Source organism: Falco naumanni, chromosome 2 (genome assembly GCF_017639655.2).
Source record: "Falco naumanni isolate bFalNau1 chromosome 2, bFalNau1.pat, whole genome shotgun sequence".
Lineage (NCBI taxonomy): Eukaryota > Metazoa > Chordata > Aves > Falconiformes > Falconidae > Falco > Falco naumanni.
Window position 1 is genome coordinate 24,609,394 of NC_054055.1, and position 17,248 is coordinate 24,626,641.

General features: G+C 37.4%; 1 protein-coding gene across 5 annotated transcripts in view; it reads right to left on the reverse strand.

Annotated features, from left to right (window-relative positions):
* Positions 1–287: 287 nt before the first annotated feature.
* The window catches only part of CNTN5 (contactin 5), a 674,696-nt gene continuing 657,735 nt past the window's right edge, over positions 288–17,248 (reverse strand). For all 5 annotated transcript variants that reach the window (XM_040584292.1, XM_040584291.1, XM_040584293.1 and 2 more), the window contains 5 exons: positions 15,419–15,528; positions 6,957–7,143; positions 6,392–6,504; positions 4,821–4,989; positions 288–3,190 (listed from right to left, as the gene is read on the reverse strand). In XM_040584292.1, the coding sequence (XP_040440226.1) occupies positions 3,087–3,190; positions 4,821–4,989; positions 6,392–6,504; positions 6,957–7,143; positions 15,419–15,528 (683 nt within the window). In that variant the 3' untranslated portion in view covers positions 288–3,086. The remainder of the gene's footprint in view (positions 3,191–4,820; positions 4,990–6,391; positions 6,505–6,956; positions 7,144–15,418; positions 15,529–17,248) is intronic.

A 17,248-nucleotide genomic window follows, 5' to 3' on the forward strand; every position in this document is an offset into this window, starting at 1 on the left:
ATTTTTGTTGGGTATAGTTTCATGTTGAGAGTTCCAGCCTTCTTGCACTTTTCAGTTATTGAATTATAAAAGTAATATCTATCCAGGGAAATCAACACACATATGAAATTAGAGTGATGTCAAAAATTACTTGATTTTAATGGCTGCATTACCCACACTTACTATTGCAGATTCCTCATTTTCTTCTTGAAAGTCCTGTATTTAAAAGAATGTTGCTGCTGGAATTGAAAAAAATTGTGCCACCCTGTCCTCTATGAATATAATTCAGGAGATGACAGGAGATGAGATAAAAGTCAATAAAAAGAGAATTGTTTATTAAAAAGATCTAATGTTACAAGAACAGTACACAGGAACTATTATATTACTGTGTCTTCCACATTGTATATATCATTATATATAGCATATATACAGATTGTATACAATATATCTAACATTTTGATATGGGCCAAGACAGTATCCTTTTTTTTGCTCTACAAACAAAATTTCTTTCTAATTATTTTTTCCAAACAGATCTTGTGGCATTATACAAAAATACAGTCTCCTTAGTGATGCTAGACTGCACTATTACAATCTTTTACATGAAAAAGGAAAGAGCTTTCCTTTGCAACTAAAAACTAATATGTCGTGATGAGGAAACATCTTCTACAAAGCAACAAATAGGTAATACATAGGTACTTAAACATTTAAAACATGTTTATTAATATATTTAAGATGCAGAATACATATTCTGTTTATGCTGAATATAAAACATACCCCTTTTTGTCCCTGCAATACGACTATGTTACCTGATGGTATGTTCAGTATTTCTGTTTGTATCTTGATATTAGAGATTGAGATATACCTTGATGCAGCTCTGCCTCCTTACCAAAATTCCATTCTTCTTATAAAGCATAGCCATTTATTGATTCAGAAAGTTGTTTAACAAAAATGCCACCAGCAGTGACTGTAACCTTTTTGAATACTCTGAAAGGAACTGCATTGACAAACAACTGTATAAAAAGTAGAGGAAATTATGCCTAAATAATTTATAAAATAGCCATTTTGCTTTTTGGTTCATCACTTTATTCTTGTTTATTTAACCTTTCAAAAAAACGATGGCTTGCTAATGTAATTTCTCTGCAAGTAGCAATGCTGCTGTTTTACAAACAACAGCAGGTAGTTATTTTCTGTGAGTCTGCTTTATCAGCAAAGTATATTCCACCTTCCTTTCTTTGATCTCAATGGCTTTTCCAGAAGCAGAGATATAGAAGGTCTCCTGCCTACACCTACACTCTATGCTTGGCTAGCTATCTGCCTTTGTTTTCCTAGCAACATGGTGACTAAGTAAATTTAAAACTTATTTTTTAAAAATTATTTAAAATACTAGTGGATAATAAAGATTTGAGTTGAACCATGTCTGGAAAACTTTACTGATAAAACAATCAAAAGAAATAATAAAAAAAAAATCATCAGTCAGCTTTTACTAACCAAGCATTTGATCTGTGTTGTGCTTTCTTGGCTACTATTTTAAAGCTGCTAAGAAAGAGCACAGTTAGAGTGTACTAGCTAAAAGCCAAGTATTATTTTGCTAGTGACAGGGAAAATAATAGCATTTTAGACCCAGAACCCATCAAACAAAATAGATTTGCATAACGCTTTTATATGGATGGACAGCTAGAACTATGGTATTAGGACTTTCCTGTTAAATTCTTTTGACTTGATTTTTCCCAGGCAAGGCATGGTAGTAAAACATTCTCCCTCATAACACTGTGCACATCATAATTGTACAAACATGCACACCATATACCCTGGGGATCATTTTGGTTCAGGTGCCAATATGTGGAAAGGCCTTCAAATGTAAAAAAAATGTCCAAAATGTCTATTGAGTGAAAAATTGGTACACCAAAAAATGGGATTAAAACTGATAGCACAATCTCTACAAGAATAATTTCTAGTGAGTTATAGAAATAGAGCCAATTAGCAAAATAACTGAAATGATACTCAGTAGCACGTATCCAAGTATTTTTTTTTTCAGACACAGCATTCTCCAAAATATATTTACTGGAGTCTATATATGTGAATGATTACATTCCAAAAAATGTTAATATTCTCTCCATAATATGCTTTCATATATACTTCAACTTGATTACCAAATATATAAAGCACAGGATGTTACTAAAAAATGGACACAGAGGAAAAAATGTTACAACTGAGAAGTGGTTGGAAAGAGTAGCTTTATCTCCTTGCATTGCTTTATTTGTCCACTTAGCACCCTAATGTATATCATGTTTAAATGACCAGTGGAGTTTTCTTTGTCATATGCATAAGGAATTGATTTTTTTATTTGCTATTGAAAATAAATATTTTATCCATTTCACTTTAAATCATGTGGTATTTGATAAAAAGCAAACTTGTTTCCTTTTAGGTTTCTGTTTAACCATTTTCTGTTTACCTTGCAATAAAATAAATTACTTTTCTGCTCCATTTTGCCACTTTCTGAGTGTGCTGTCTAGTACTGTATTGACAATTCTTTTTGCTGATGAAATACATATTCATACATTTTCAGAACAAATTCTCTGTACTTTTGCAGTGGGCTGTGTATCTAAACCATATTTTTCTCTCATCAGTAGGAACAGCCAGCCATAGGGGATGCAAGAACAGTATTTGACAATGCTGTATCAAACTCTGCTCTACATTTAAAAAAAGATTTTTTCCCAAAGCAAACAGATGTACTGTACTAGACACCACTGTTAAAAACACCTAATGATACATGACTGGGGTCACCAAAATCAAACATATTTAAAAAGGAAAGTACGTTTCATTTGACAGAAATTACCTTTGTTTACAAAAGTTTATTACATACAATCTGCATATTTTTGGCCCAAGAAGTGTCCCCTCCCCAGAAGACTTTTACAAATAAAGAAGAGAAAAAAACCTGATGAATTTTTGACCGTGTCTCCAACACTCCTCTAAGTGCACCACAGGCATTTCTATGGGTCTTTAAGCATTAGCTTGGGTTTCCAGTTTCTCCACGGACATAAAACTCAATCCCTTGGTGTCACCAAGTTAAAGCAAACAAATAACAAGAACAACAAAGTCTGCAGTCTTCACCACGAGGTTGAAGGAACCATCAGTGCCAAAAGCAATGTTACAGAGGACGAGGAAGTAGACAACACATGTAGGGTGGATTGAGCACTTGTTACTTTTCCTCCTGAAATGAGAAGGAAAGTAATTAAGGAGCAAGTGACACAAACAGTCTTAGTATATTTAGGTACTAGATTTTGCCCTAAACTTGTATTCTGTTACACTCAGCAAAACCTAACTTAGGCAATGGTTTACCATGCGATTGCAATCATGGTATAGACTCCTAGGCAGACATAAGGAAATCAGGGATTTTATGATGATATCTACAGCGACTTGTATGCTGAATCCTCATATTCTGTCTGCAAATGAATGAGAAATAAAAAAAATAATAATGTGGTTTTCTGCCTTAATCCCTCAGAATAATTAGGCTGCAGAAGGTGCCCTGAGTCACAATCACAAATCTTCCTGGAACAAGGAAGAAAAGCTAGCCCTTGATCTTGATTGTCCAGAGTGAAAAGTGGGCTTTTGCCCAGTAGCCCAGCAGTCCTTTAAGAAGCCAGGCTAAGGGGAAATGTGCTATGGGCTGGCGGTGGCAACAGATTACAGTATGGGAAGGGAACCAGAGTGGGTTTCTTTGGACAGTTGTCCTAAGTGGAACTGGTCTGTTGTGAAAAGTCTAATAAGAAAAATATCAGGTCATTGAAGGAATTAAAGATTTTGTGGGCTGGAGTTATAGTTCAAAAAATGCATAAAACAAATATTCTGTGGAGTTGGTGTCTTCTGCACTCTGATAATAACACTGTAGTCTGTGACTAGACTGGAGTTGAAATTTTTTGTCTAGATCCGAGTTTCAAGCTCATGCCTTTTGGATATTACTTCTTAAGGACTAGAAAACAGTGTTTAGTAAAATTTTAGTTTGTTGGCAGAAAGTCAGAATTAAAATGCTTTGTTGAGTTTAGGCAAAAGGCAATGTTATTTTCTGGTTGTTCTTGCCACTAATGCTTCCATCCCCTTCTTACCTGTGTAATATTGATACTTCAGATTCTTTCAACATACTGCAGTAACTGAGGAAATAGAAGCTAAACATCATAATTTACTTCATGAAAATATATTAATACTGTAATATGTTAATAATCTGATAAAGTAGTATCTACCTAAGGGAGTCAATGTAACCTACAGAGAAATTCAGCTTATTTTAAAGCAGGCACATACATGGAGTTCAGCTGCCTAAATGCATGCCATTTCAGCTGTGTTAGTACATCTCTGGCTGGTGGTCCAGAATTATGTTCCACATCACATCTGCCGGCTTTGTGCAAATGTTTGGGATACCTTAGGACATCTCAGATGTCCCTTTGTGCCTATGTCTGAATATTCAAATTGAGAAGATCAGCTGAATTGCTCTCTAGGCTCCACTGTTCAGTCTGTATGGATTATATCTCAGCTGACCATAATGTTATTTGAAACACCTAGTGCACATGTAGATGTCTGCAGCTCAATTAGATTTCCAGGTGTTATCCTAGAAAAGAAGAGGTTTCCTGTAAATCCTCTGCTTTGTTCATCAGCCCCACATGGGTGCCTCAGATACACTTGAGCATCTCAAATGGCACTAGAATCCTTTGTTTCAGCATAGAACTGAAGACTCTGATTAATGATTTTATCTAATAGCTCGAGAACTTTTTTTCAGGTAGAGAATAATAGCATTATTGTAATGAGCATTGCTGCAATTACCACTTTTTCAAATATAAATGAAACCTTACCTGAAAAAGATGGAACTCTGATCTGGGGGCTTGCAGTTCCGTCCCCTCCTTCACTGACTGCACAGACCTCAATGATGTAGACACCAACATCAGGAAGAAGTACCACCGCAGAGGTTTTCTGTGTTTCTATAACTTGACTGTTGCTCTGGCCTTCTTGCCTAAATAATACCTATGGTCAATAAAGTAGACTGTGGTCATAGTGGTCATTCAAGTTATATATCAGACATTTTGTGTAGTTAATTCAGTCACTGCCATGTCAACTGTTTCATGCTTTCATTAAGGATTTCTTGACATTACATTTGAACAGCCATATGCTTTTACTGTCCCCTCCTCCCCTCCCCTGAATCACTTTAAAACATTAATAGCAAAGTATATTAGCAATTAATGAATGTGAAAGGACATTGATTATGATCCAAAGCTTAGTTATAGTATTTGCCCTCTGCAGCATTTGGTGTTACACATTTTTTCTCAAATATTTCTTCAAAATGTATTTTGGATTTCATCTGATTCAAATTTTTATCACCGAATTTATCATGTAGATATTCACATTTTTGGTTCAAGAACTGACTCCAAATGTAAATAAAATGCCCTAAATAATGTCCTTACTGTGTTTAAATTAGCTGGCTAAGTCAGCTGAGAATACCTCACATCTGTCCCTGCATCTACTGTGAAGCTGAAGACAAGCTTATGGAATGTGGGAGGAAAGCAAGTGAGCACATAGCTGTCTTTTGGGTACTTCTGCATAAGAGTTTCTGTTCCCAGACAAAATTGAAAAGGTTAGAGAGGAGTAAAAAAACAAAGTACACACTCAACATTTTCAGAATCTCAGCTGTTCTGATAAAGGTTAGTCCAGTTTCTGATTTATTTGAACCATTTTACACTTTCTTGGTGGTATTCCCTGATGTATTAGAGGGAGTATCAGGTTGTAGTCCATAGAAATGATTGTATATATCCTTCAAAAAATCCCTCCCCCCATTTAAAAATGTTGAAATCATTCTGCTTTGAAGTAAAAGATTGCAGTGAATTCCACTGCTTTTTATTGCTTGTTAATTAAGAGTTAATCTGGATTTTACTCTTTAAAACTTCAAAACTTCAAATGCCAGATGTTCCCATCACTGATTGTTGAACATCATCAACATGATCACAAAACAAACCAGAGTACTTGTGTTTCTGATCAATAAAAATATTAATTTTAATGCCATTTTAAGATGCCTTATTCTTCTGCATTTCTTTAAATCCTACTGCAAACAGAATTAAATTGAAGTGTTACTAGGAATTTCAGTGCAGGCTGTCTTACTAATAGCCACTTTTGAGTCAGATACGATGAACTGATCCCCTCATACAAAGCTTAACCAGCTTATAATCAGTTGAAAATCACAACACAGAAAATGTTGGGATATTTTACTCTCTTCGATTTCATTTATTGCTTTTCATGGTGAAAACTGGTTGCAGACAGACTGTATAGCATACTTCACTTACAAAGAAAAACAAGAAAGGGAAAAAAAGCCAACAAGGAAAAGGAGTAGCTGTTTGGAAGAGAGTAAGGTGAGCAAGGAAGAGGAAGCACTGACCTTGTATCCCATTACATCAGATTCATTAGCTAGAGGTCTGACCGGTTCCCACCCAAGAGAGACGTGAGAGCCATCCTGTATCCACATAATATTGCTTGGTGCTTGGCTGGGAGCTAAGAACAAAAAAGTAACATGTGCATAAATATGTTTTATAAGTAGTTTCTTTAAAATAATATATATTTCAATCTTTTGTTACATTTACAACTGGTTGTGTTAGCAGGCTCCCAGCTTTACTGGAATTTTGCAAGTTTGTTTTTATTCCCCCACCAGAACTGTCATTTAATAGATTGCAGCATGTTTACTCAGCCCACCCCATAAGCTCCATAGAGCTTATGAACTTGAAGTCTTTTCTTTCCCTTGTTAAAAAAGCCTTGTTTTCTAGGAAGATTACCTTTCTCATGAATGCAAAGTCATATGAATTCATGTCCGAATATCAAAGCAAAGCCATGAATCAAAACTATACATTATTCCTGATTATTATATACTCTTATTAAATGAAAGTCCAAGAGGGGCAGAGGTTGTTCCCTGACTTCTCCCTTTGGGCAAAGGTAGTGAGATCACTTACGGGACTTCTTGGTTGCTGCATGCACAGCAGCGCTAGGTGGTCCGTACCCTGCAGTGTTGTACGCCCTCACCGTTAGGTGATATAATGTGTTTCCCTCTAATCCTGTCAGGAGAACGGATGACTCATTTCCCTCAGTTTTAACTTTTTCTGCTGCTTCCTCCTGTTCCATGTCCTTCCAGTAACCAACCTGCCAACAAGCAACCAAATGAAAGATTAATATAAGCATCTGCTAAGCTCATGATTCCAGATGCTCATACTTGCTATCCTGTGGAGTGTCTTTTTGCAGTTTCTGCCTTTTGTCTGATCATCAGGCTCTTTTAAACATGTGGATTTGCAGCCTAAGCTCAGAGCCAAGCAACGCTCACTCCTTCAAAATGGTGAGAGTCAGAATAGCATGGTATTACCTGAAACGCATTGAATTACTGTGGACTGTCACAAGGAGATGTAACTTCAAGATGGAAGAGCAGAGGATGAACATTGGCAGGGAGTCAAAAGTATTTCAGAGAATTCAAGGAGAGCTCATCCTCTGACAGGTCACCAGAATATCTACCTTCACCCTGGAAAGCTCTGACCACATCAGTCAAGAAGTGCTGTGAGCAATATTTCCCTCCTGGCTCTGTGCAACTTAAAGCCATGAGATTTCTTATAAGTGTAATGAATAGGAAATGACAGAACACCAAAGAAAATCTTTCATTCACCATAAAAAATCTTATCTGAAAAAAAAAAAAAAAAGGAAGTGGGTTCATTTTTAGTTCCTGGATATAAACAGGTCTCTGGTAATTGCAATTTTGATAGTATGTTTGACTCTTCCTTTTCAGACATAAACCCCATAAATTATCTTTGGTGGTTCTTAATTTGTGTTTCTGGTATGTGCACTGAGTTTATCATCATCTCAGAGAGGTTATAGAGCTGAGCTTGGAAGTTGACTAGTCTCTTTCCACAGGTATCAAGTATTTGCAGGGCATAACTGGAAAAATGCAGTACTGTCTTTTTAATGTATCTAGGTGACCTACACAAGTAAAGTGATTCTTATGGGGCCCTATTTTCCCTAACAGGAGATGTCACTGATGTGCCATTCAAAGACCTATATTCAGCTTACCGTTATTTCTGCTGAGATCTACTTGCATTTATTCCACATTTTGACCTTTTCTGTGAAGCTGGCTATTTCATAATAAGTTATTCACATTATATCTAGATAACTTTTCCTCTGAGAGAAAGGTCAGGGACAATACCGCACTACTGTGAATGTACCCCAGAAAATGGTGAACCAAAAAACCCCAAGTAGTTCATAGGAAAATAAGACCAATGAGTACAATGCTGACCTTTTATAATTGCACTAGGACTGCCATATTAAAAAAAAAAAAAAAAAAAAAAAAAAAGTCTAGAAAGACCTGGCTGCAAAAATACACATTTGAGGTCATATCTTCGCTTGAGTAAAGTGGCTCTGTTAACTTTGATCTAGGGTGTATCAGTTTGTGCTGACTCAAAGTCTGTTTTTCAATTGTAAAATTAATCTAAGTATCTTTTTTGTGTGCTTGTGTTATCTCATGTTAAAACGCTGTTGCTTTAATTCTTAGGTTAATTACAGCTTAGACAGCAAATCTAGCTGTAGTCATCACTTGCTGAAATGTGTGATTCACTGAGGTATTTTGCTAGCTGAATGCTTGACCAGCCCTATTGATATGTAAAATACCTAGTCACATCTTTCTTGGAAAGAAAAAAAGAATAAACAACCATTTGTTCACACAGTAGGACTGAACCTCCAATGTTTATTATCTCTTGGGTAGTCAGATTCCTTTCATTTTACTTTGACTGCATCTTTACAAACGTGACACTGACACTACTGTGGTGAGAGCCACACGGCATTAAGCACTGTACAAACCGGCAGTGAGCAAACATATATGTCCTGGAGTTAACTTAGTGAAGCTCTCTGAGTATCCAAGAGGCAAATGGTCAGAAAGAAAAAGTGACTTGCCCAAGGTTACACAGGTGGAGAGTAGCAAGGATGGAAAAGCAACTGAAGAACTGAAATCCTGGTTCTAGAAAGCCAGGAGCAAAATCGTAACTAGCTGAATAGGCCTTGTTATTTATTCACAGGGCACACCACATCTCCTGTGAATGCAATGTGCAAGACAGTAGACAGCCTGCCAGCTTTTGCACTGAAGCTTTCTTTTTTAGTATAAAGAATTTATGAAAACCTGATTTTCCAAAGACTGGTATTAGAACTACATAGGTATCAACTTTGTGAGTGTGGAGGAAAGCTAGGAGCATAGCTCATCCATTTTGATACTTTTTGTATGTTTGGAAATAGTTTCCACCACTGCTTATAAGGCATTATCACATTGGATGCTAATTATATTTTGCACGTGTGAAGTCTGCAAAAATAACCGTAGCATATTCCTTACCAGTTCTGCTGCACTGTTCCCCTTTGGCAAAGGAGTATTCTTGGGGGGATGGATATACTGTATCAAGCACCAAAAGCATGAAACACAATTGGGCAATGCTTCTATCTCAGTTTCTTCTGTACTTCAAAGCCCTTAAGTGTTTGGTTCCCACTTTTACAATTCCCCTTAAAGTTTTGCCAGGTGAGTTTGGACCCTGATCTCAAAACATGCTTTTTTCTTTCTTTTGCAATGCACGCATCCATTTGTTGATGGCCAAATGAACAAAAGGAAAAAGTGGTTATAAAAAAAAAAGAACTAATGATTGTTGACTGAGGTCAATGCTGGGGGAACTTACATCAGTTTGAATCAGAATCAAGATACTGCTGGCTTTTAAAAGTGGTGGACATCATTCTTAAAAGAGAGGTTTTGTTTATTTACATTTCCGTGTATATATTTTTTTTTTTAAATCTTGCTATTTTCTATAACCTTAATTTATACTGCTCAGAAGGGATTTACCACACTTAGAATAGATTTTCATTAATGATAACTTTGAATATTGATACACCATGAAGCATAAATCACAAGAGTAGCCCATATTTGAAAAATGAAATAAAAAGGGGGGAAAAAAATTTGCTCTGTTTAATGCATTATTGTTTGTTAGGCTTTAAATGTTTGCTGGGCTTCCTGCTGGTTTTCATTTAGCTAAAGCATAACAAGCTTTGATATCTGATTCCCAGAAAACTATGTCTTTTTGCTGGAGAGAAAGCAATAATGATATTTAGACAACTGAATAGAGGAGATGCAGGAACATGCAAGCTGCTTTGTCCTGATTGTGGGTTAAGCAATCGTTAAAAGTAAATCATCACGTTAAAGATTTGTTAAAGATTCTACCTCTAATACTTAACAGACCACTTCCTTGAAGTTTTAGGCTAAAAAATATCTTAAATAATATTAGTCTTTTTCCCAAATTGGTTTCTAGGGTATGCATACTTTGGTATAAATTAATCTGATCTAATTGCAGGCTGCCTTCTCCAAATTCAGTAGTCAGAGTTATTGTCCACATACTCTTTCTGTTGGCCACGAAGAACTAAAGCTACAAATCAGGCATATCAAGCAAGAGCCTAAATTAGGTAGGATGAATTAAAGTGGGTGAAACACACACATTTTCCTGGGCTTTCTGATGATTTACCAACATTAAGAGCACCTATGTAGCTGAAAATGAACTCGAAGAGATCTCAAAGTTCAGAAATTGTTAGGGGACGAAGAGCAGTGAGCTGAAGGAACTGCTGCTAGCCCTGAAAAAAACCCATACCATGGTTCAGAATTCATAACAACTATTTTAATTATCATTACCAGAAAATCTATCAGTGCCTTGAACTGGCATATGGAATTCATGCAAATGTTAGTGCAACAGTAGAACTAAGCAATTAGGACAGGAGAAGAGGTGCTTTTTGTATCATCTCAAGACATTTGTGTGACTGTCTCTCAGAACAAGATGAGGCACTCCTGCAAAAAGGTCGAACAGCCTCAGTTCCTTCCCTCACACCAAAACAATTGTTGACTGAAAAGAAGAAAGAAAACACTGTTCAGTACTCCTAGGTTCTGGGGTCGTCTCTGGAGTAGCTTGCATCCTCCACCTCTTTCCTCAGGTACTTCCTCAGGGATGAAAACTGATATTGTACCTCATCTCGAGGACTACCAAACATCTAGCAAAATTTTCTTATGAAAAATCAATAATTATCTAGGTTTCTCACTTCAGGTAGTAGAAAGTTAATAATCTTGTAACAAACTGTTCATGATACAGACATTGCAAAGGTTACAGCTCTCTTGCGGCCCCAGTGAGACATCTAGGGTGTGATCCTGATCCATACCTTAAGGAACTGAAGAGCAGTAGCACTGCTCTGCTGTAAAATCCTGCTTATAGTTTTCAGGATTTTAGAGGGGTTTGAGTCAACATATGAGTAACTTCATAAGCAAAATTGGCTCATATATCAAACTATCCAATGGCTGGCTCATTTTGTGTTTGGAAAAATTCATTCCTTCCAAAAGTAAGGTCTGGTGCAGTGATATTCAGGCTGGTGAAACACCAGTTCCTTTTTTATGTCCTGCTTTACCAGACTTTGGTCAAAACATCTATATGCTCTTTCTAAATTATGTCAAGGTATAATTCACTGAGTTTAAAAAAAAAATACAGTACCTATAGAAGTGATTTTCTGTTCCACTGCAAAAAAAAAGTATATCTAAGAAAAAGAAAAAACTTGAATATTTATCTTTGAAAAGACAGAATATAATATAAACAAGTTACTATGTGAAGTAATTGTCTCTGAAAATGGCAGTCAAGTTTTTCTATTTTTTATACTTTTTTTCTGCAAGTTGATCCTTTGATTACGTTAATCAAGCTCCTATCTCTTGGGCGAATTCCAATGAAAAAGACATGAGCTTTGTGGTCTATACTTAGCTATTAGCCTTGGTTTTCTGGGAAAGGAAAAAAAGAAAACAGAAATATCTTTTCTCCTAGCCAGTAATTCTTTCTTTTTCTCTTCCTTACCAGTACTGAGTGACAAAGAAAATATTGCCTAGGGCTGAAATAGATTTTATAACCTTCAGGTTATAGATTCTAAACAATACGTATGAACTGCACACTGTATTTTTCTACCATTCTGCAAAGTTTTCAAGCTACTTTTAACAGCGTATAGCTGGCATATGTTTAGTAAGGTCAGGCGGACAGCTGACAAACCTGTACTGAAGTCAGGAATAATATGTGCTTTGGAAGATGCAAATGACTACAGCAAACCTTGCATAAAACTCATGTGACATAACAGTTAACACTGCCTTTCAGCGATGACAGTGTGAAATTGGACAAGTTACTTTGCCTTTCATTACTCCTTAGTACAAAGTACAGACAGGGCTGGAGTGAATATGGGTCACTGCGAACTTGTCCATATGTAGTAGATGTTCTGTCATTTGTGTTGATTACAGCCCAAACATTCAAATGCTATAAAAATAGCTCCCCACACCCCACACCCCCCCAACCTTTATAATGGTGTTGATAAAAGGCCAGGAAATGTGAAGACCATATAGGTGGTTGTCACCGCTGTGGTGACTGCAGGCAGAATACAAATTGAGACATGAAAACAGAGTGGCTAGTCAGATTATTTTACATTCAGTTTGAATTAAAGGAAACATTTTACTTATGGACCACAATCATTCTACATTAGGAAGTAATTGTTTAAAAGAGAGAGAGAGAAAAAAAAAAAGATGAATCATTCTTTTTATCACAGTCACTGGATTTCTTTACATTAGCTATTTGCTATTTGTAGATGAAGGTAGTACTATGGGTTATGTTCTGCACTTTACTAAATATGATAAAACTTTCTGAATCAATTTTTAAAATTAAAACAGTTTTCACAGGAGCTGAAAAAAGTGAGTCATATAGAAAGCATAAAGCTGCTCCATACTTTTTTTTGGGGGGGTTAAGAGTTTAACCCCAGTGTCTTGCTATCCAGAGTCCTTCTTTTTTTCACTGAGGGGATGCTTTAAAGAGAAAACTGTCAATATGCTAGCAAAATTGGACTTATAATGTGGGCTTAGTGTTCCTAAGTGAATACTGTAATGCACTGACTCACTATAATGATCCGATAAGTCATTATCTCCTTTTTGATGAAATCCTTCACAAAAATGGAACTGAAAAGATCTAGCAATATTGTCCTTGGATTGTGTTCTGTCCTGCGGAATTATGCAGGAGAGCAGCATTTACTCTTCTGTTTATTGAGTAAGGGCTGCTCTGATCATAATTCTTCTTGGGAATGAGGACAGAAAAGAGCAAACTACTCCTTGAAAGATTCATCTGTCAGAAGGCAGGCAGAGAAATTCTGGCTAAATGAACAAATAGGGAAAAGAGGGGTGGGGGGATGGGGGCAGAAAAAAAGCACCCTTCTCTCCTCAGATAAAAATAGTACCTCAGAAGGCTTCTTTAATTCCCTCATGGGACAAGGAGGAAAGGAGCAGTAAAGTATTTTTCTTTTTATACTTCATTTTTTTGTTCTGTCAGCTGCAGGTCCCTGCCTTGTAATATTTACTCTGTAATCTTCTCACTAGAATCCTAAAATTAGTGTACAGCACAGTGAGGAGCCAAATTATTAATAAGGTTCAATGTTAATAATAATAACCCCTGCTGTATTAATAAGAATTACTAAATTCATTCCTAAAACATCCATGAGAGACATAGAGCAAGTGAGTGTTACTGCTGGGGTCAGAGTATGCTGAACTCCAAAGGTCTAAATGCTTTACAAGACATTTTCTCTAATAGTCGGAGCCCGCTGTCCTGTGTGTAACAGCCATCTATCGCTAGGACACATCTGTAGATCTGTAGGGAGTGTTATGTGACAAGCAGGTAAATACAAAATATATTCAAGTTATGAAAGTTTCTAGGGTAATAGTTTTTCAATTTTAGACAGAAAATCTATTTTTTATTTTTAAATACTTAAAACAAAGTTAATAGAACATTTTGAGAATCAATGTGATTGGTGGAATAAGGGTAAAACTAATAGATATAATTTAAAAGACGTCAAGATACGTGAGAGGGAGTAACAAAACTGCCACCTTTCTGAAGAGAAAAAGACAGGGTGCAGTGAGTAAGGCATTTCAGAGGATAAAAGACTGGCCTAGAAATTGAAGACAAAGGTTAGTGGCAGGTGGAACACTTTGATGTGGAGAGGGATAGCATCTGCAAGGTATCATCTCTATCAGATGCAGTTTTGTTCTCTTTATATATAGCAGTTCTAATGGTAAAATTGTTAGGTATCACTTTTGCTGCATGAAGCAAGCCATGTGCAAAGGGGTAAAAACATATTTAACATAAGGAAGGAGTGGGGGTAAGGTACAATGAGAGAGAACTAGAGAGTTTCAAGAGTTCAGCATGGAAATGTATATGGGAAAAAGAGACCTGGACAAATGAGAGACCTGAGGGCACATACCATAGTCACAGCCTGGTTTATGAGTATCTAAGCATCAAGAGGCTACAGCAGTCAGGTGAAAAAATGCTAACTGGCTGTGTCTAAGCTGTGGGGTATATGTGCTGACCTGGCCATGGCTGTCCAGCTTGAGGTTGTGCTGGAGAGTGTGGTGGCTCTGGTGCTGCCCAGAGACCTACGTTTCCTTCACGAGTCCATCAGTCCTCAGGTCTTGTCTGGACATGCTGCCCGGGAGATACTCTGTGCTAGTAAGTCACAAGATGTCTTTAAACATCCATATGATTGGTATCTGCCTCAGATCTACATGTTTACACTCTTTTCACTGTTACGTGTAGAGTATCAGGAAAGAGTCAGCACCCTCTAAAGGACTAAAGCAGGTCAAATAACCTGCACCCCAAAATCAGCAAATTGAGTCTAGCTGAGCTATTTGATGAGGATTAGCATAGCCTGAACACAAGGTCAGGACAGTTTGCGGTGACCCCCGAGGATGGTTTTAGTCCTAGATCTGAACTGTTCCTGGAGATGTGGATTATAAACGGGATCCAAAGCTACAACTGGATCCAGAAGTGCAAGAAGGTCAATTGCCAGGGCCAGTTCTCTTTTCCCAGGTCAGGGAGGGCTGCCTCTGAGTAGAGCTTTATTTGTGGATGTTTGGCTCTTGCTTCCCCTCCTGACATCTGACCTTTTATGATCTGCCCAGCAGATGTCCCCCGGCCACTGCGGGATGACAGCACATGGATGGCAGAGGATCTTTCTGTTGATTGTTCTCAGTAAATAGCAAGTTTGAACTGGTCACTTAGAGCTGGAAACGGTGAATGCCTAATCTTCCCCAGACTGTGAAAGAGGCATGCTGGGTCACTTGCATTTCTTTCAGCTCTTTTTGAAGTGTCAAAGAGATGTTATCAGAACTGGTGTTGAACAGTTTTCAAGCACAAATAAATAAAAGATATTCCAGTGCTATAGCTGCGGCCGTTGTTCTACAGCTAGTCATATGTATGCTAAACCAAGCATAATTTCTGTTGAAGTTTCACTACCACACATGTTAACAGAATGCAATGCTAGCAAAAGTAACAAGACTTCTCATTATGATATTCTGTGTTCATACCTCAAATCCCTGTGGTCTTCCTAGACTTTCTTTAATATGTTTCCACGCAACAAGAATCTCTGATACAGACAAACTTGTAGCTTTGACATCGATGGGAGCAGCAGTGGGTTCTGTATTAAGAAAAATTGAAACAATAAACCTCCGCTGTAACAGCTTGTATTTATCAAAACCAGTCCATCTGAAACTGTCATTTACTTCCTTTATTCTACCTTAATACCCACAAGAAGGTATGACACTTAGAAGGAACATGAAAAACTCAACAAGATGAAGAGATTATTATTGTTGCATTTCTTTATTTGTGTCATGCTACATCAATATCTCACCGCTGATGATGGGCACAGTAAACTGTGACAGAATCTCGTCTATGACTTTTTTTTTTTTTTTTTAAAAAAAATGTAATGTTTGTAAATGCCCCCCCTCCACACACCCTTTCACAGCCCTTGATCAGCCTAACTTCAGCAGCAAATGGAGCATTCATTCTCTTCCTGGGTTTTTAGTGCCATTTTGTCAGCTCAGGATGAGTGATACCTTGCTAGGGTGCTCAGTCAGTCCTGCTCCAGGGTTATGCAGCGTAGAGAAGTGATACTCAGAGCTGTAGTGAAATGTTACATCAAAGAAAATCTTAGGACTGTGTTTTTACTTCCTTGGAGTCACAGGCTCCAGTGTTTGGGACATGCCATCTTCTCTCTACTGTGAAGTGTTTACTGTTTTAGGTCTGGGATGCACACTAGAAAAGTGTGCATGAAGACCTATGATTCGTCCCTCTGATTACCTGTGTTGTTACTGTTGGCCCTATGTCTGTATTTCTATCTCTTTGCTATTCACAGGACACTCTGCAGTCCTAGCCTCCTGGGAATGTGGAGCAGAGGACCTTCCCTGCCCTCCAACCAGGATGGGCATCCTTCAGGGCTGCTGGGGTATGGCCAGGGTGCACAGTGGAGGCTTAGGGCTGCAGGAAGCCTTACATATCGTACCTGCCCAACAGTGCTGCCACAGACATGTTTTGCTTTTCACTTTCATATCATTAAACACTTTACAGAGGTCTAACTGTTTCTGTTGTTGGGAAGCTGGGTAAATGTAAATAGAGGTCTGTCACGACAGGCGATTGAGCATACCACTAATTTGTGTCACCAGTGAGTGCATTGGGAGTGAAGAGTGTCCAAAAATTGTCACATATCAAACTGAGATATGAATTAAGGAAATCTTCTGGTTCTTTTGCTTTATTACCTAAATATTACTGAAAATTTGCTTAAGACAAGCTGCGGAGACAAGGCTTGAACGCAGTCAGTGAAGCACACAGCAGCAACATTTCTCTGCCATTCTGATGTAGTTCACTTGCTCAGCAAAAATGTGAATTCATATTCCCAGCAGTCGCAGAGCCTGTGATTTCTTCCTTGGCCTAATGTTCTTCATTACATTTCTAATGTGTTGATTTGCTCTTGAAGGGCAAGCAGAGGTCTTGGCTTTTATGTTATAGTGAGGCACATCAAAGAGTTTTTTTAAAAATGTTTTTTTGGGGACTCATTCAACAAGGTTAGAGAAAAGGAGTTTCCTTACAAAACAGCCTGAGTTAAAATGACGCATTTTTCTTGGTGATCAAACTCCTCAGTAAGCTGCCTAATATCAGTCTTGACTCATTAGCTACCCTCCGCTCTCTGATCATATTGGAGGCATTGTTCTGGCACTACTGCCCTGGACTTTTTCTCTGACATGGCTTGTAAGAATTTTTCATCCTTTTTGATGTCAGATTTTTAATGTTTGCAGCTCTTTTTGATCTTCTTTTTTATTTACTTCTAAAGAAAAGAAGCATTTCTAATGTTAGGCAAAATG